Here is a 15,152-nt window from a genome sequence, read left to right on the forward strand (position 1 = left end):
CTTGGGATAATACTTCTTTGGATTCTGCAGTTGCCCTCTTAGTACAAACCCTATCTTTCTTTCTTTCTTGAAGGCATGTATCTTTTTAAAATTTCGTTGAATATTTCTTTCCTTCTCTACAACTGTGCTCCTTTTTATCAGGATTAATACTTAGTCTTGGAGTCTTGCATTTGTCTTGAAAGATCTCCTTTTGGGAGAGAGAATCTTCCCTTTGTTCTTCTTTCACCACGGAGTTAGGTGGACCACAGCTTTTTCCCTCATCACCTGATTTCAGTAGTACTATACCCCTTCGAGCTTCGGGTACATAAAGTGCCATGTCAGGCCTCCTGGCTCGAACTCTGCATCTCTCTGCTTCTTGCTGCATGGCACAACCTCAATCAAATAAGTGGAATTTATTTTTTGAATAGTAAAACTCTAGAAGGTGCAGACAGGCTGTATCTGAGGCAAATGGTACAAAAGTTCCCTTCTGATAGCAGCCTCTCCCGGGGCGTCTTGGCTCTCTGCATCCGCCGCCTCCTCCCTAGAACATATTTTAAACTTCCTGAGTCACTAGGTCCAACAGCAATGAAAGACCCACCAAAACACAAAAAAATAAGACTCTGGTCATTCATACTTTCCCTGCTTGTATAAGCAGATGACATGTTTCTAATAAGACTCCAAACATTTCCCACACCTAGGGCCTCAAGGTATTCCTGCATTTTCCATAGTTGCTCTACATTTTAGTTTCAGAAGCATCACTTCATATAGTATATGGAATAGCATATTCTCAAACATCTTGGTCTCATGACTCCTTTTATATTCTTAAAAACTAGTGAGGACTCCAAAGAGTTTGTTTACACGGGTCATATCCAACAAGATTTGCTGTGTTCTAAATTAAAACTGAGGAATTAAAGTTTTTCTTTAAAATAACAGTAAGGTACCCATTACATGTTAGGTAACATTTTATGTTACTTTAATATTTTATGAAGTTTATCTGTATTTTCAAAAAAAGTAAAAGGGGTGGAATCATTTCACATTTCTGCAAATCTCTTTAATGTCTGGCTTAGAAGGTGGCTTGATTCTCCTATCTGCTATTTCACTCAGTATCACACTTTTGCTCATACTGACCCTTCTGCTAGAAGTACACTTCCTACTACTCTGCACTTACCTAAACTCTGTCCATCCTTCAAGGTCTGGCTCAGATTTCACTTCAATCAGAAAGCCTTCTCTAGGAATCCAAAAATGAGGTGTGTACAACAGCGAAAATGAGAGGACGGTATAGAAGAACATGACTTATTTCAAGTTCATGTTGGAAAGATGACCTACTTCCTTTCCCTCCCAAGAACCCACTTAAATGACGGAGTTCTCGGATCCCTCAAACGGTTCTCCGCCTCCTCCACCTGGGGTCCTGAGTTCCTTCCCAGGCGCCAACCTCAGTGCTTCTGGATCCGGGAAAAACCGGCCCCTTTCCTCGCGCTCTCGCGCTTCTCGGCCACTTCCGGTAGCTAACGGTTCCAGAGCTCCCGGGCCGGCCTTTGCGGCCGGGTAAACGGCGCTGTGAGCTGGGCCCAGCGCCAGGGGCTGGAAAGCGCCGGGAGACGAGGGCTGGCGGGTGAGTGCCCAAGTGAGGGCGGCGCGGATGGTGTTCTCCGTCGGGTGGGCCCGTCCGGGCTGGGACTGGGGTTAGGTATTTAACGAGCAGTTCAGAATTAGGGCAATTGTTAGCATTACAGGAATACACATACAAAACAGCAACAGTTGCTGCAGTCAATTCATGAAGATAAAATACCACTCAACTAATTTAAGCAGCTTTGAGGGGAAGAAATGCTGAACATGATGCATTTTGATGAACAAAAAGACTTAACAGCACTATTGGCCTAGTCTAATGCTAACAATATTTACTATGTGCAGGCACTGTTCTAAACCCAAAACATTTGGTCCCTTCTGTAATTCCTACTTTTTGAGGTAGACACCATGTTACCACTGTTTTACAGATGGGGAATGTGAGGCACAGAAAATGGATATGCCAAGGTCATATAATTAGAAACAGGAAAAGCAAGGATTCATACCCAGTCTGCTCTTAACCTCTGCTCTACTGCCTTTCATTGATAACCTGATTTTACCAGTTTAGGAAATATGCAATCCAGAAGAAAGTCTGTACTGAGACATGTTATTATAGCAGTGTTCTGAATCAGGTTTGTTGGCAGTTTCTGTCTAGACAAAGAGCTTAACAAAGGGTGCCTTCCACAGAAAGTTTTAAGGAGAAAAGTGTACAGATTTTCATTTCACAATTAGGCCCTTCAGAGTCCCTTTTCCTATTCCATTTCTCTCTAGATTCTTCTCTGTTCTTATTTTGTTTCTACTAAGTTAAATCATTTGAAATTGATATTTGACTGTACAAAAATGGAATTTCAAATGTTTAACCCAGTATTAAACATCTTTTTGTGTGAGAATTTAGGGGTCTATACCAGTCTTTTCTTTTAGCAAATTGTTCTGGCGTTCTCTCCAAAATATACCTTGAATCTGTTTATTTCTCTTCATGTCCACTTTGGTCGGTGCCACTGCCTTCTCTCATCTGGGTTACTACAGTAGGCTCTTGACTGGTTTCCTTACTTCTGCTCTTTTCTCACTCTTGGTTCCCTAAGGGGCCAGAAGGATTTTTTTAAAAAGATAAATCAGATCATGTCCTTCCCTTCCAGTGGTGCCCCATGCTTAGAATACATATCCCCTGCTCACCTCTTTAGCCTAACTTTATACCACATTTCCTTTAATCCAGTGCTTTAGACCCAATGACTTTCTTTCATTTCCTATAAACACATCAGATTCATTCCTACCATATAGGCTGTATTAGTTATTCCCTTTGCCTGGCATGGTCTTCTGCAGAAATTCCCAAGGCTGGACATTTATATTTCAGTTAAAATGTCAGCTCTCCAGAAAAGCCTTTTCTGATTACTTGTAGTAGTCAGTCACTCTGTTTCAATTCATTGTTTATATTCCACATACTGTTAATCCTCTTTGATATGTCTTGTCTCCCTTTACTGTAATGTAGGCTTATATAAGTAGGGATCTTATTTATCTTGTTATATCTTGCTATAGCCCCAATACCTAGAAGAGAGGGTTGGCACACAGCATGCACTAAGCAAATATTTATTGGATTAATGAATAAAAAGAAATATAAAGTCTTTGGCACAGCAGAACTTGGCTGTACAAAATTGAGGTGGTTTGGAACATAGTGAATGGGACCTGCCCTGAGAATGAGATCTTGATCAATGTTGTCCAATAAATAGGAATGTAATGTATCCACCTATGTAATTTTAAGTTTTCTAGTAGCCACATTAAAAATGTAAAAAGATGAAATTAATTTTAATGTTATTTAAACCAGTATATCCAAAATATTATTTTAAAATCTAAACTTATAAATGAAAGTTAATACCTTTTTTCATACTAAATCTTTGAAAGCCAGTGTTTACACTTATTACACATCTCAACTGTTATTAAATTTTCATTGGAAGTACTTGATCTATATTGAGATTGCATAAAATTCAGTGGAAAATTATATACCCAAATTACTCTAAACATACTTAAAGGTTTTCCAATAACTGAATTGAGTATCAGTTTTTAAGTTTAAATTAAAGTGAAAAAAAATTTAGTTCCTCAGTTGTGTAGCCATATTTCAAGTGCTAAATAGCCACATGTACCTAGTGGCTAATGTATTGGACAGCACAGATAGTTAAAGGATAAAATGTCTGTTCATCCTCGGGTCAAAAGGGGCAAAGGAGAGGGTAGTATCAGAAGTATGGTAGAGGGAAGAAGGTCTAGAAAAATGCAACTGTAAGCTCTTTTACAGGTCACATTTGAGGACAGATTCCTCTGGTGCTCAAAACTAAGTGAGGTATGGCTTCCTAAAGTAGACTACTTTAGCATGTATGCTGCATAGATTTTAGGTATTATGGGAATCATTTTGTGGGGTAGTAAAATGGTCTAGTAGTGCTGGTCATATATATTTCTAAGTTGAATCTTATATGATGTGGAACAGTCATGAAAATCAGATTATTTTCCTATAGAGCAGTGATTCTTCACTAGGCTGGTGGGGTAGGGGAAAGATTTTGCCTTTCAGGGAATATTTGCATCTCTTAAAAAATTTTTGCTTGTCATAAGTTGGGGCTGCTGGTGGCCTCTAGGGGTATGGAAGCCAAGGAAACTGCTAAACATCCCACAGTGCAGAGACAAATCCACAAGGAATCGTCTGGATGAAAATGTCAGTAAAACCAAGGTTGAGAAACTGTGCTCTAGAGGATTTGAGTAAGAAAGACTGAGAGAGATCTATTCTTTTAGAACCTTAATCTCTCTTGTGATATTACTAAGGGGAGAACAGGTTGTTTTGAAGCATTTCAAAGTTTCTAGTAGGTGTTCACTGTTGATGGACTTTTTGGTTAAGACTATAAAGAAATAATTTCATGCTCAGGATGAGACTGTAGACTCAATAAAGATAACAAAAATAACATGTGCATGTATGACTCAATGACCTTGGGATAAGCTGATCTGTTCACCTTTGCATGGCTTGTGACATGTGCCCCATGTTTCAATTATTGATGTCAATATTAGAATTGTCACCCTTTTCTCTTCTCTATCACCATCTCTTATCTTTGTTCCTTTCCCTATACCCTTATTCCTTTTTTTTTATCATTCTCTTTTCACTCCATCCCTTTCTCTTCTATCTTGTTTCCTCTCTCTTTACCAATGCCTGTGCATACCTCTGACATCCCCTTCTCCCCAACCGTCAATCACTTCTTCCCTTCATAGCTATTGGTTCCCCATTCAGAATCACCAGTTTAACCACCACCCCCACCTGTGTCTGAAAGAACTGTCCCCATACTCCCTTTAGGTGCCTCTTAACTGTCACTGTCTGTTCTACTAGTTCATGAAAACTACAAGTTCTTGCCTCCCTCCAAAAATGATGGGAGAAGTGATGCATGTTTCACAACAATTTGAGAAACTGCCTTCCATGTTTAGGGTTCTTTTAGAGCAGGTGCCATCATTCCAGGATGGCTGTCTGCTAGAACTCAGTGATTCTGGATTACAGTGTCTAACATATAACATCTTCATTTCCAGAAACTGTGGCTGTGATTGGACTCAGAGCTCTTCTTTCCAACTGGCTGCATCCTCATCAATTTTTTGTGGGTTTCTACAGACTTACTAGGGCACTGACTAATCCCATAGTACTGACAGCTACTTAGACCTCCTTTAACATCATGCCTCCTTTGCCTTATGGCAGCAGTTATCCCAGGTCCCACTGGACTTTCTTTTATTGCCACTATCACTCCAGGCTGTCTCTGCCCTGAAATCTTTCTGTACCTCTCTTGACTCTTATCCTTGCCCTCTGGTCAAGATCAGATGGTAGACACTTTGGTAACAATCTGGAATCAACATCAGACTAAAAACGGGTAGCATAGTCTCAATGCTCCAAACTACTTTTCACGTTAAGACTTTGAGGGTGTACAACTCTAAGACTAATTTAGAAATAAAATGAAATTTTACTCAGGTAGATTCTTTGGTGCCAGAGAAATTTTTAATGATGATTGAAGCTTTGCCTACATTTAGGATACTCAAGGTCTCCAAGGTAGATTTCTCTGATAACTACTTTGGCCTGAGTGGCTAAAGAACTTTTGTTACTTATACCATGTTAGTAGAGCTTATTTGCTGTATGAATTCTTTGATGTCTAATAAGGGCTGAACTTACACGGAAGGGCCTCCCACACTCATCACATTCATAGGGTTTTTCACCTGTGTGGATTCTCTGATGCTGAATGAGACCTGTGCGCCCACTGAAATCTTTCCCACATTCTTTACATTTATAGGGTTTCACCCCAGTGTGTACTCTATGATGTCCAATGAGATGTGAGCGTTGAATGAAAGATTTTCCACATTCATTGCATTTATAAGGCTTTTCTCCAGTGTGCGTTCTCCTGTGTTTACTAAGGTCTGAGCTATGACTGAAACTTTTTCCACAGTCATCACATTTATAGCATCTCCTTTTCCTCTGCTGCCACTCGAAAATGCCCTCACTTTCAAAAGCATCTTTGGATTCAGGATCCTGAAGAATATCTTTGTTAAGTCTGTCATTTATCTTCCCAAGGAATTCCATGTCTTTGGATTTATCTTCCTTCTGGGACAACTCTTCAGTTTTAGTCTTGGTTTCATCACCTGTAACAAATGTACAGTATACGAATAGGTCCTATTCTAGGTTTGAGAAGCAAGAAATCCATGGAATAAAGAACATGTAAATGTTAAAATTATGTTATAAAAATGAAAAATCACATACGATGCACAAATTAGATAACTGGCACCATCAAAACACATATTGGCAATATAGGGAAGAAATTTACGAAGAGGCCACTAAGGATGACATCAGAATTATTGTTTGGGAATAAATTAGGAGGAGAAGAAAAAGCAAAAATGTGGACAAGGCAATCATGTGCAAATGCAGAGTGGTAAATAGGAACTCCAGATATGCCAAAGATAATTAAGAGTGATAAACATAGATTAGAAAACAAAGAAGGGGAGGGAGGTATTTTGGGAGAAATTTAAAGGGTCTGAAACGAGTAAAACCTAGTAAAAGTGATTGGAGAGGGTAATGGGATGAGGAATTTGAGAGGAATGTACTGAGTAGGAACCATCGAGGGAGAGAAGTGTGTATAAATAACAGCTAAAAGCAGAGAGAAAACATGCAAGTCAGGATAAATAGAGGGAGGAAGATAAGCAGGAAGTGACAGTAGATGGTCTGGCATATGTTCTGGGTTGAATCCTTTCTTCTGAAACTGATGTCCTCGCTATCATCTCTTCTTGTCTAAATCCTAGCTGGGTGGTTCTCAAACTTTATTGTGCATCAGAATCATCTGGATGGCTTAACAAAACAGACCGCTGGACTCCCTACCACCAGGGCTTCTGATCTGATAAGGCTGGAGTGCAGCCCAGGAATTTGCACTTCTTGGTATGATAGATACTGCTGGTCTAGAGACCACACTTTGAGAGCCACTGACCTACCTATTATTCAAGGTCCATTTCAAATGCTGTCTCCTCCAGAAGTCTTCCCTAACCTCCTAAATTGGATGTGCTCTTTTCCCTCTTCCTGATCCCATAGCCTCAACCCCAAGCTTAGCATGGAACTTGACACACAGCAAGTACTCAATAAATTTTATAAGGAAGTAGGTGTTTTAATGATTTGGAGGGGGTAATCCTAGGGTCTAATGTTGGATGTCACCTGTTTGGTTATGCTGAAACCTCCATCTCAACAGGTCTAGGAATCCCAACTGTGCAACAATCATTTAATCACATGGTTTTCAGTGGTCCACTTGGCATGATGGGAGAAACAGCAAGAGCTACCAGAACATTTCAGTGCCTGGGCTGGGAATGGAAAACACTGGCTCTGGACTGAGTGAACTCCACTTTTCACTGTCATCACAATGTCCTCTTGCTACCAAATCTTCCTCAAATTTTACTTTCCTCCTTACAATACATATTTTTAATCAGGCAATAGATTAAAAAAACGTTTGGTTATTTGCTCTAAAATGATATTGTTTTGGAATCTAAATACCATTTTATCTCTGGCTAGAATTACAAGGACTGGATTAGAGCCAGAAGGTCAAGATTTCAGTCCTGGCTCTACTGATAACTGTTTAAATGTTGGCAGATCATAACCATTTGGTTCCATATCACCTCTGTACCCTCCTCCTTACCTATTGTTTGATCAGATGAGGAAATGTATGATAAAGCATGTGGAAAATTATAATGTGTGGCAGAAGTATTGCTAAGTTAGTATTAGTAGGTTAACGATCATTAAGCAAATCATGGAAGTTAGAGATACCACTATACCATTAAGAAAGTATTTTCAAACATCAACACCTTGGCTCAGCTGCTTCTTTTACGTACTGGAGGCACTGATAGTTGGTTTTTGGCGGCTTACTGATGAAGATGAGTATTTTTTTTTTTTTTTGAGTATTTTTTTTTTAAAGAACACAAAGAGTTGGCACTTGTAGTCAGTTACTACCTTCAGAGGAATCTACCAGTCTTTAGGATGAATCTCTCTCCCATGACTTCAAGAAAAGTCTGGAGAAAATCCCTCACCAGGACTTCAAAAGAATTAAAAAATATATATATAGGGTTAGCAATTCAACCCTCTCCATTACATCTGCAATTGAACAATGTAAAGAAAATTGTATGGAAACTATCAAATGTGAACTTTTCTCATCTCAGGGACATGCAGTTTCCTTGGCCAACTGGAGTTTCAGGGCTCTGTTGATGTATCTTTTCCAATTGCCAGCTAATCCCAGGTTAATATGATATTAGAAGATCCTGTTTCAGAACTGACAAGATTAGGATTATTTCATTTTTGCATCTTCTGCCAGGGCTATTCTTCCAATTTTATTTTGGCACATCCATGAAGTGCGTTATCATTCCAGATGAGCCCAGTTCTGCTGGTCACTGGGATGAGGATATGTCCATAGAACCATCTGATTACCATTTGTACAACTTGCTTGACAGTCTAGAGGGAAAGGACAAGGTTAAATGCTGAGTGAAGTGAAACAGGAACAAAGTTAGGGAGACTATCACTTACTGCTACCAGAGAGTCAGTGTTGTGGGTTATTAGCAATATCCAAAAAGTTTCCTTTGAAATACCTGACAATGTGTTAGAAAGAACTGCAAGACACTCAGTTCTCCAAGTTCTCTCATATATGAAGATAATTCTGTATTAAATGACCTTAATTATAATTCCAAGTTATGTTTACAGAGATGAGTTCCATTACCCTAGCCAACAGATAATATTCATAATCTTGCTGATATGGACAGAATGAAATTTTTAAAACAAGATCCTGCATAAAAAAGTCTATTTAATAATAAATTTATTTTAAAAGACACTGGCTTTATTGGGTTATTATCATGATTGTTTTAAAATATTGTTCTGGACTAGTAGGCAGGAGCCCCAGCTCTCCCTCTAACTCTTGTGGAAACCTAGAAAAGTCACAGCCACTGTGGGTATATCTGTTCAACTGTAAAATGAGGATTTGGACCAGATATTATATTATTTTAATAAAGTCGAGAGGCATTTCTTCAAATGTATTTGTTGTGATTTCTACAGGGTTTTGTGTGTGTGTGTGTGTGTGTGTGTGTGTGTGTGTGTGTGTGTGTGGTAGTTGTTTTGTTTTTTCCTTGTCTGTTTTTTGGTGGGGAGCCTGGTTGGAGGGTACATAGATTAAAAAAGTTGCCACGGTGGTACTTTAGAAAAAAGTCATATTCACACTGTTGAATGCAGACAAAATGGACTTCCCTAAGAATCCACAGGCCTCACAGGATAGCTAGATTTCATGAGGCATCTTTCAGTAGATTAGAATTAGAAAATATAATTCATATTTTAACTGCATAGTATTCCCTTGAAATGTTATTTTGGTAGCAGCACATATGTAAACCTCTACAATTTTAGGTATAGGAAGTGTGTATTTTTCTGGATTTACACTAATGAGAAGCAGAGTGAAACTGTCCAGAAGTATTTGTATAAAAACATAAGGAAAAACCATCTAGAATTTAAAGTTTTGCACAGACAAGCCATTAATCATAATAATAACCTCTGTGTTCTACACAATAGAATTTAGCATGTTGACATGTTAATTATTATTGTGCACTATTTTATAAGTGCATGTCCTGTCATCTCCCAAAGGTGAGGAGAGAAACTTTTTATATGGCTTCTTACAGAACATAAGTGAAGATTCCACACAGTTAAGCTTACTAAAGCTTATTAAAATGATCTGTATCTTTCAGCTTCTACCTCCTGAAACTCCTGCCCATAAGACTCATTAAAAAATAGCACCTAAGTTTAATGATAAGGTCAAGGGGGGAAGGGAGATAAAATCTTCCACAGCGAAGTGAAGGACAAGCAGAAAAACTTAAAAAGGAGAAGAAGAAAATGAGGAAGCTCATCTCTAAGGAACCAGCTCTTCCTTCATATACACAAACGCCTACACCTTACCATTTCTTTGGGCCTCCCCGGATTTCTGCTCCTGCCAGGTCTTCTTGGGATGAAGCTGGATAGTCAATGACTCATGTGGCCTTCTCAAGGGGGCCAACTTGTCCAAAAGTGCGTCCTGTCTTTCTGAATTGCCTGGAACCTGGGAAAAATTAAGTATGTTTGGGTGTGTAAGGTAGATTTTGTGAAAGAACAGAAAGAACTTCAGAACAAGATCAGAAGAACATGTGCCAGGAAACAGGGCCACAGAAAAGAGGACAAATTATCATTCAACTGCAAATGGCAATAATGACTAAAAACGAAGAGACAGAGGTTGATCTACACTTCAGGACACTGGAGAATAAAATTCAGTGTCTCTAACAGTGATCTGCAGAGGCCCAGAATCATAGTCTTGGGACTTGAGATACCTTAAATATCATCGAACTCAACTTCCACCAAATGGGGGCATTTCTTCTATAACTAGGAGAAGGAAATGGCAACCCACTCCAGTACTCTTGCCTGGAAAATCCCATGGACGGAGGAGCCTGGTAGGCTACAGTCCATGGGGTCTCGAAGAGTCGGACACGACTGAGTGACTTCACTTTCACTTTTCACTCTCATGCATTGGAGAAGGAAATGGCAACCCACTCCAGTGTTCTTGCCTAGAGAATCCCAGGGAGAGAGGAGCCTGGTGTGCTGCTGTCTTTGGGGTCGCACAGAGTCAGACATGACTGACTTAGCAGCAGCAGCAGCTTCTATAACTGTGTGGTCCAATATGATAGCCACTAGTCAAACGTGGTTACTGAGCACCTGAAATATAGCTAATACAAATGGACATATTTAAAATATGTACCAAATTTTGAAAACTGAAAAAAAAAATGTCAAATACCTCGTTTAATATTGATTGCATGATTACACATTTTGGGTAAATATATTTAATTTCACAAATGTGGCTACTAAAAATTTAAATTACATATGTGGCTCACATTATATTTAATTACCATATATTAAATGAATATTTAATTACAGGTATTAAATGTGAATGGGTCACAATTAGACAGTGCTGTTCTGCAATATCCTTGTTATCTACTTGAACCCCTCCTTGAAGGGGAGTTTTTTATTACAAGGTAGCCTATTTTATGTATGTGTTGTGCTTAGTTGCTCAGTCATGTCCCACTCTTTGCTACCCCGTGGACTGTAGCCCACCAGGCATCTCTGTTCATGGGGATTCTCCAGGCAAGAATACTGAAGTGGGTTGCCATGCCATCCTCCAGGGAATCTTACCAACTCAGGGATTGAACCCAGGTGTCCCGCATTGCAGGTGGATTCTTTACCATCTGAGCCACCAGGGAAGCATTTTCTGTATAGGTAACTATGAATGTTAGAAAATTCTTTGTTTTCCTCTGACACCTGTTTGCCTTCCTATAGCTTCTCACTGGTCCTAGCCTTCCAAACTGACATAGAATCAGCCTAGTGTCTCTTTTTACTCAGTCACACTTCAGTTATTTGACACGGACAGTGTCAGTCCCTAAGCCTTGTTCTTCTCTAGGGTAACATATTAAAATATTTTCAGGTATTCTTGCATATGCCTTTTGCTTTGGCTGGGTGCATATACCCTGAAAACTCACAGCCAAATGACCACCGCCTTCCCACCTGCTTTCCAGGTTCATCAAGCTCTCTCTCCAGATCCTCCAGCACAGTCACTGCCTCCTCTCCAGTCTCTGGATGGTGTGCCTGCACCCATGCTTGCAGGTCCCTGGGGAGAATGCTCAGGAATTGTTCAAGCACCAGCAGGTCTAAAATCTGCTCTTTTGTGTGGCATTCTGGCCTCAGCCACTGGCGGCAAAGGTCCCAGAGCTGGGTAAGAGCTTCACGGGGTCCAGGTGCGTCCTGATAGCAGAGCTTCCTGAAGTGCTGCCTGAAGAGTTCCCTTCTGTGAGGACTGGACTTTTGTGAGATGGAGTCCTGTCCCCTGTAGTGGTCTTCTGCTTTAACTATTAGAAGTCCTTTTTGTTCTTCAAGTTCCAGAAATGTGGTCATTCTGGGCTGTTTTTCAGGAGATTAATCCTCTATCTGGGACTGAGTCAAGGGGAATCTCTCAGAATCTTGTTTCAGAGAAAAACCTATTGCCATAGAGAAATGACAAAAACTGTTTGAACACAAACACTAATAAAAGGAAGCTACCAAACTGAGTAAACAATCTGATATACATGTTAGTTGCTCAGTCATGTCTGACTCTTTTCGACCCCATGGACTGTAGCCCACCAGGCTCTTCTGTCCATGAGATTCTCCAGGCAAGAATACTGGAGTGGGTTGCCATTCCCTTCTCCAGGGGATCTTCCCGACCAAGGATTGAACCTGGGTCTCCTGCATTGCAGGCAAATTCTTTACCCTCTGAGCCACCAGAGAAGCCCGAACAGTCTGATATGAGGCTGAAAATAAGAACACTGAAACAGGAGCATGAATTTGAATCTGGGCTGTTGTGTAATTTAAAGCAAGTTACTGGATCCTCATCTGTAAAAATTCTCAGGTTTCTCATAGGGTTGATGTGTAAGTAAGTAGGCAAAGCCCTTGGCCTGGCAGCAAGCATTGAGTAAACGCTGAATATTAATAACTTTGTTAAAAGGCTTTTTCATTCCACAACCTGAGGTGGACCGGTCCGTAGGATTCAGTGGCTGTGGGGTACATGCTCCAATTCAGGAGGAGGGTTATAAGAGTACCCTCGCAGAGTAACTCACAATCACTGTTCCCCTTTAGCGCCATTCTCCGGGCATGTTGGCCCTAGTCCTCCCTCGTAGCTCTGTTTGGAGGGGTGGGGCAGCCTGGAAGGGGGAGGTGTGGAGAGGGGGTTGCTGCTTACAACTGTGCCCTGTCCCCTCCTCCACTTAGGAGCCGGGAGAGACTCACCTCACGCCAGGAGGAACAGGTGCGACAGCTAGCGTCCTTTGGGGCGGCCCGAACAAAGACTGACCGACCAATCGACGCTCCGCTGCTTTCAGCCAGGCACTTCCGGGCCGCTCTAGGAAGCCTTGCCTCGGTGGAGCTAATCCTAGCTCGCGGAGGACCCCACTTGTGAACATTTGACTTATGGGACTTAATCGCTCCCTGATGTTTTCTTTGCCTTTTTTTTTTTTTTAAAGTTCCCTCTCAAATTTTTTGACTCAATTATTAAACAATATGAATATGTAATGCATTCACAGGGTTCAATATTTATAAAGAATTATAACCTATAGTGGAAACGAATCTGAAAAAGAATATAAATATATGTAATAACTGAATCACTGCTATATACCTGAAACTAATACAACATTGTAAACTGCGCGCGCGCACACACACACACACACACACACACGGTAGCAGTTCTGCAACTTTTTTTTCCCCCTTCTACTAATTGATTCTGGAATTTGTACATAAAAGACTTATTTCATTTTGCTCTTTTTTCTTTTAAAGAAAAATAATCACATAGGGTTCAACTATGCCATAATTTATTAATAGTGACCCTGTTGATGGTTATGTAGGTTTTTTCAATAAATTACTCTGCACATAACTTCTTGTGTATAAGGGTATATCCATAGTATATATTTCTAGAGCTAAGGATTTACTAGAGCGCAGAGTTGGAGCATTTGTATTTTTGTTACTGCCAAATTACTAATCTTGGAACTCACTTGTGATGTTAATTTATACTTGTCAACATAATGTTACAAAATATTTTGATCCAAAATTGATAATTAAAGAATTTACATTAAAACAATGAGATTTTTAAAATCCTGGATTATGAAAAAGATTGATAATATTTCATATTGAAAAGTATGTGGAAATAGAGGCACTGTTAGTTGTAAATTTTTGGAAGCCAAGAGCTGTTAAAATTAGTATGTCCATACCTCTTGATCCAGCAACTTAGCTTTGAATTATCCATATAAAGTAGTTTTACAAATGTTTGAACATGTACACAAACATTTTTTATATTGGAAAATCCAAGCATCTAACATTTGGGAATTAAAATTTCTACATGCCCAATCATTTTTAAAAGTAAAAACTATAAGATGCCAAAGGCATATGAGTAAACAAACAGTATATGATATGATCATTTTTGTAAAATAATCATCTTAAATGCATTCTCAATGATTATCACTTGGGATAAAAGAGAACCCGCACTTTTTTTTTTTATACACTATATTTGTTTTAATTTTATAAAAGCCTAATACTGGTGTAAACAGAAAAATAATTTTTTTAAACCTTGTTTATTTTTCACAACTTACAAATAATTTTCCTGTTTGCAATATCTCTTTTCTTTCTCTGAAATTCTTTGCCTGACAAGTTAGCCTGTAAAAGAATGTAACTCCTTTAAGATGAAAATCAGATCCAACTTCCCTGTGCTTCTGAAGGGTAAATACAAGTAATCAAGTAAACCTAGGTGGAACATTTAGAAAGGGTGTAAAAATGAATTATCAAGTAAGCTTTATAAAATTTAGACAAAGGATAACCCCTGCTCTGCATAATATGTCTCGCACAGCCAATTGAGCAAATAGAAAATCTAAAAAGTGCTTAAGTATTTGTTTCTCCTTCAGTGCATGATGGACTATTAGCATGTCTCTCCTTATTTAATGTTTGTTCTATCAAATTCTCTTACCAGGTTTTCAAACACAAACCTCACTACAGGCCATGAACTTCCTGAGTAGCTGAGTCTTCTTCAGATACTCCTGACTTCAGTCACTCGTCAGCTTCAGAGAATCAACTCACCAGTCCCTTGAAGCACTGGCTGGGGTTGAGTGGTTGAACACCAGACAAAATGAGGCTTCCAACCATTGTCACGGATATCCTGTTAAAATTCTGTCTCTGCTGTTGGCTTAGGTATGTCCTTCCTCTACTGGGATAAAGCCTCTCTGACCTCTTTACCAAGACATAAGCAGACAGTTTGTGTATGACAAGGAGAGCTTTCCCTCTTCCCCTTCTAGTTATATCTCCCAGAAAGACTAAGAAACAAAACAAAGCAAAATAAAAACCCAGAAAAAACAATAGTTGACAACTTAAAAAAAATCAGTACTTGGTGGATATATACACTCACTTGCTTTCACTAAACAGACAGAAACAAAATGAACTAAGAATTCAACTCAAGAAATCAGAAAAAGAATGAGGAAGAAACTCCCAAAGAAAAGGTTAGAGAAGAAATCAAGAT

The 15,152-nt window shown here is 39.4% G+C and overlaps 1 protein-coding gene and 1 long non-coding RNA gene across 4 annotated transcripts; one reads left to right on the plus strand and one right to left on the minus strand.

Moving 5' to 3' along the window:
* Positions 1-123: 123 nt before the first annotated feature.
* On the minus strand, positions 124-14,616 carry ZSCAN16 (zinc finger and SCAN domain containing 16). 3 transcript variants are annotated; one of them, XM_043450937.1, is made up of 4 exons: positions 12,884-14,616; positions 11,630-12,099; positions 10,001-10,139; positions 124-520 (listed from the first exon to the last, which is right to left on the minus strand). In XM_043450937.1, the coding sequence occupies exons 2-4, from the start codon at positions 12,014-12,016 to the stop codon at positions 393-395; spliced, it is 654 nt and encodes a 217-aa protein (XP_043306872.1). In that variant the 5' UTR covers positions 12,017-12,099; positions 12,884-14,616; the 3' UTR covers positions 124-392. The 3 variants fall into 3 exon arrangements, with proteins under 3 accessions (XP_043306872.1, XP_043306871.1, XP_043306873.1); XM_043450936.1 differs by lacking the exon at positions 124-520 and adding an exon at positions 4,608-6,183; XM_043450938.1 differs by lacking the exon at positions 124-520 and adding an exon at positions 7,942-8,521.
* Positions 1,393-14,734, plus strand: LOC122430123. Its single transcript, XR_006266233.1, has 4 exons — positions 1,393-1,591; positions 11,641-11,837; positions 12,866-12,902; positions 14,610-14,734. It is a non-coding gene; the product is annotated as an uncharacterized LOC122430123 (long non-coding RNA).
* The last annotated feature ends 418 nt before the right edge of the window (positions 14,735-15,152 follow it).

Source organism: Cervus canadensis, chromosome 28, assembly GCF_019320065.1.
Source record: "Cervus canadensis isolate Bull #8, Minnesota chromosome 28, ASM1932006v1, whole genome shotgun sequence".
NCBI lineage: Eukaryota > Metazoa > Chordata > Mammalia > Artiodactyla > Cervidae > Cervus > Cervus canadensis.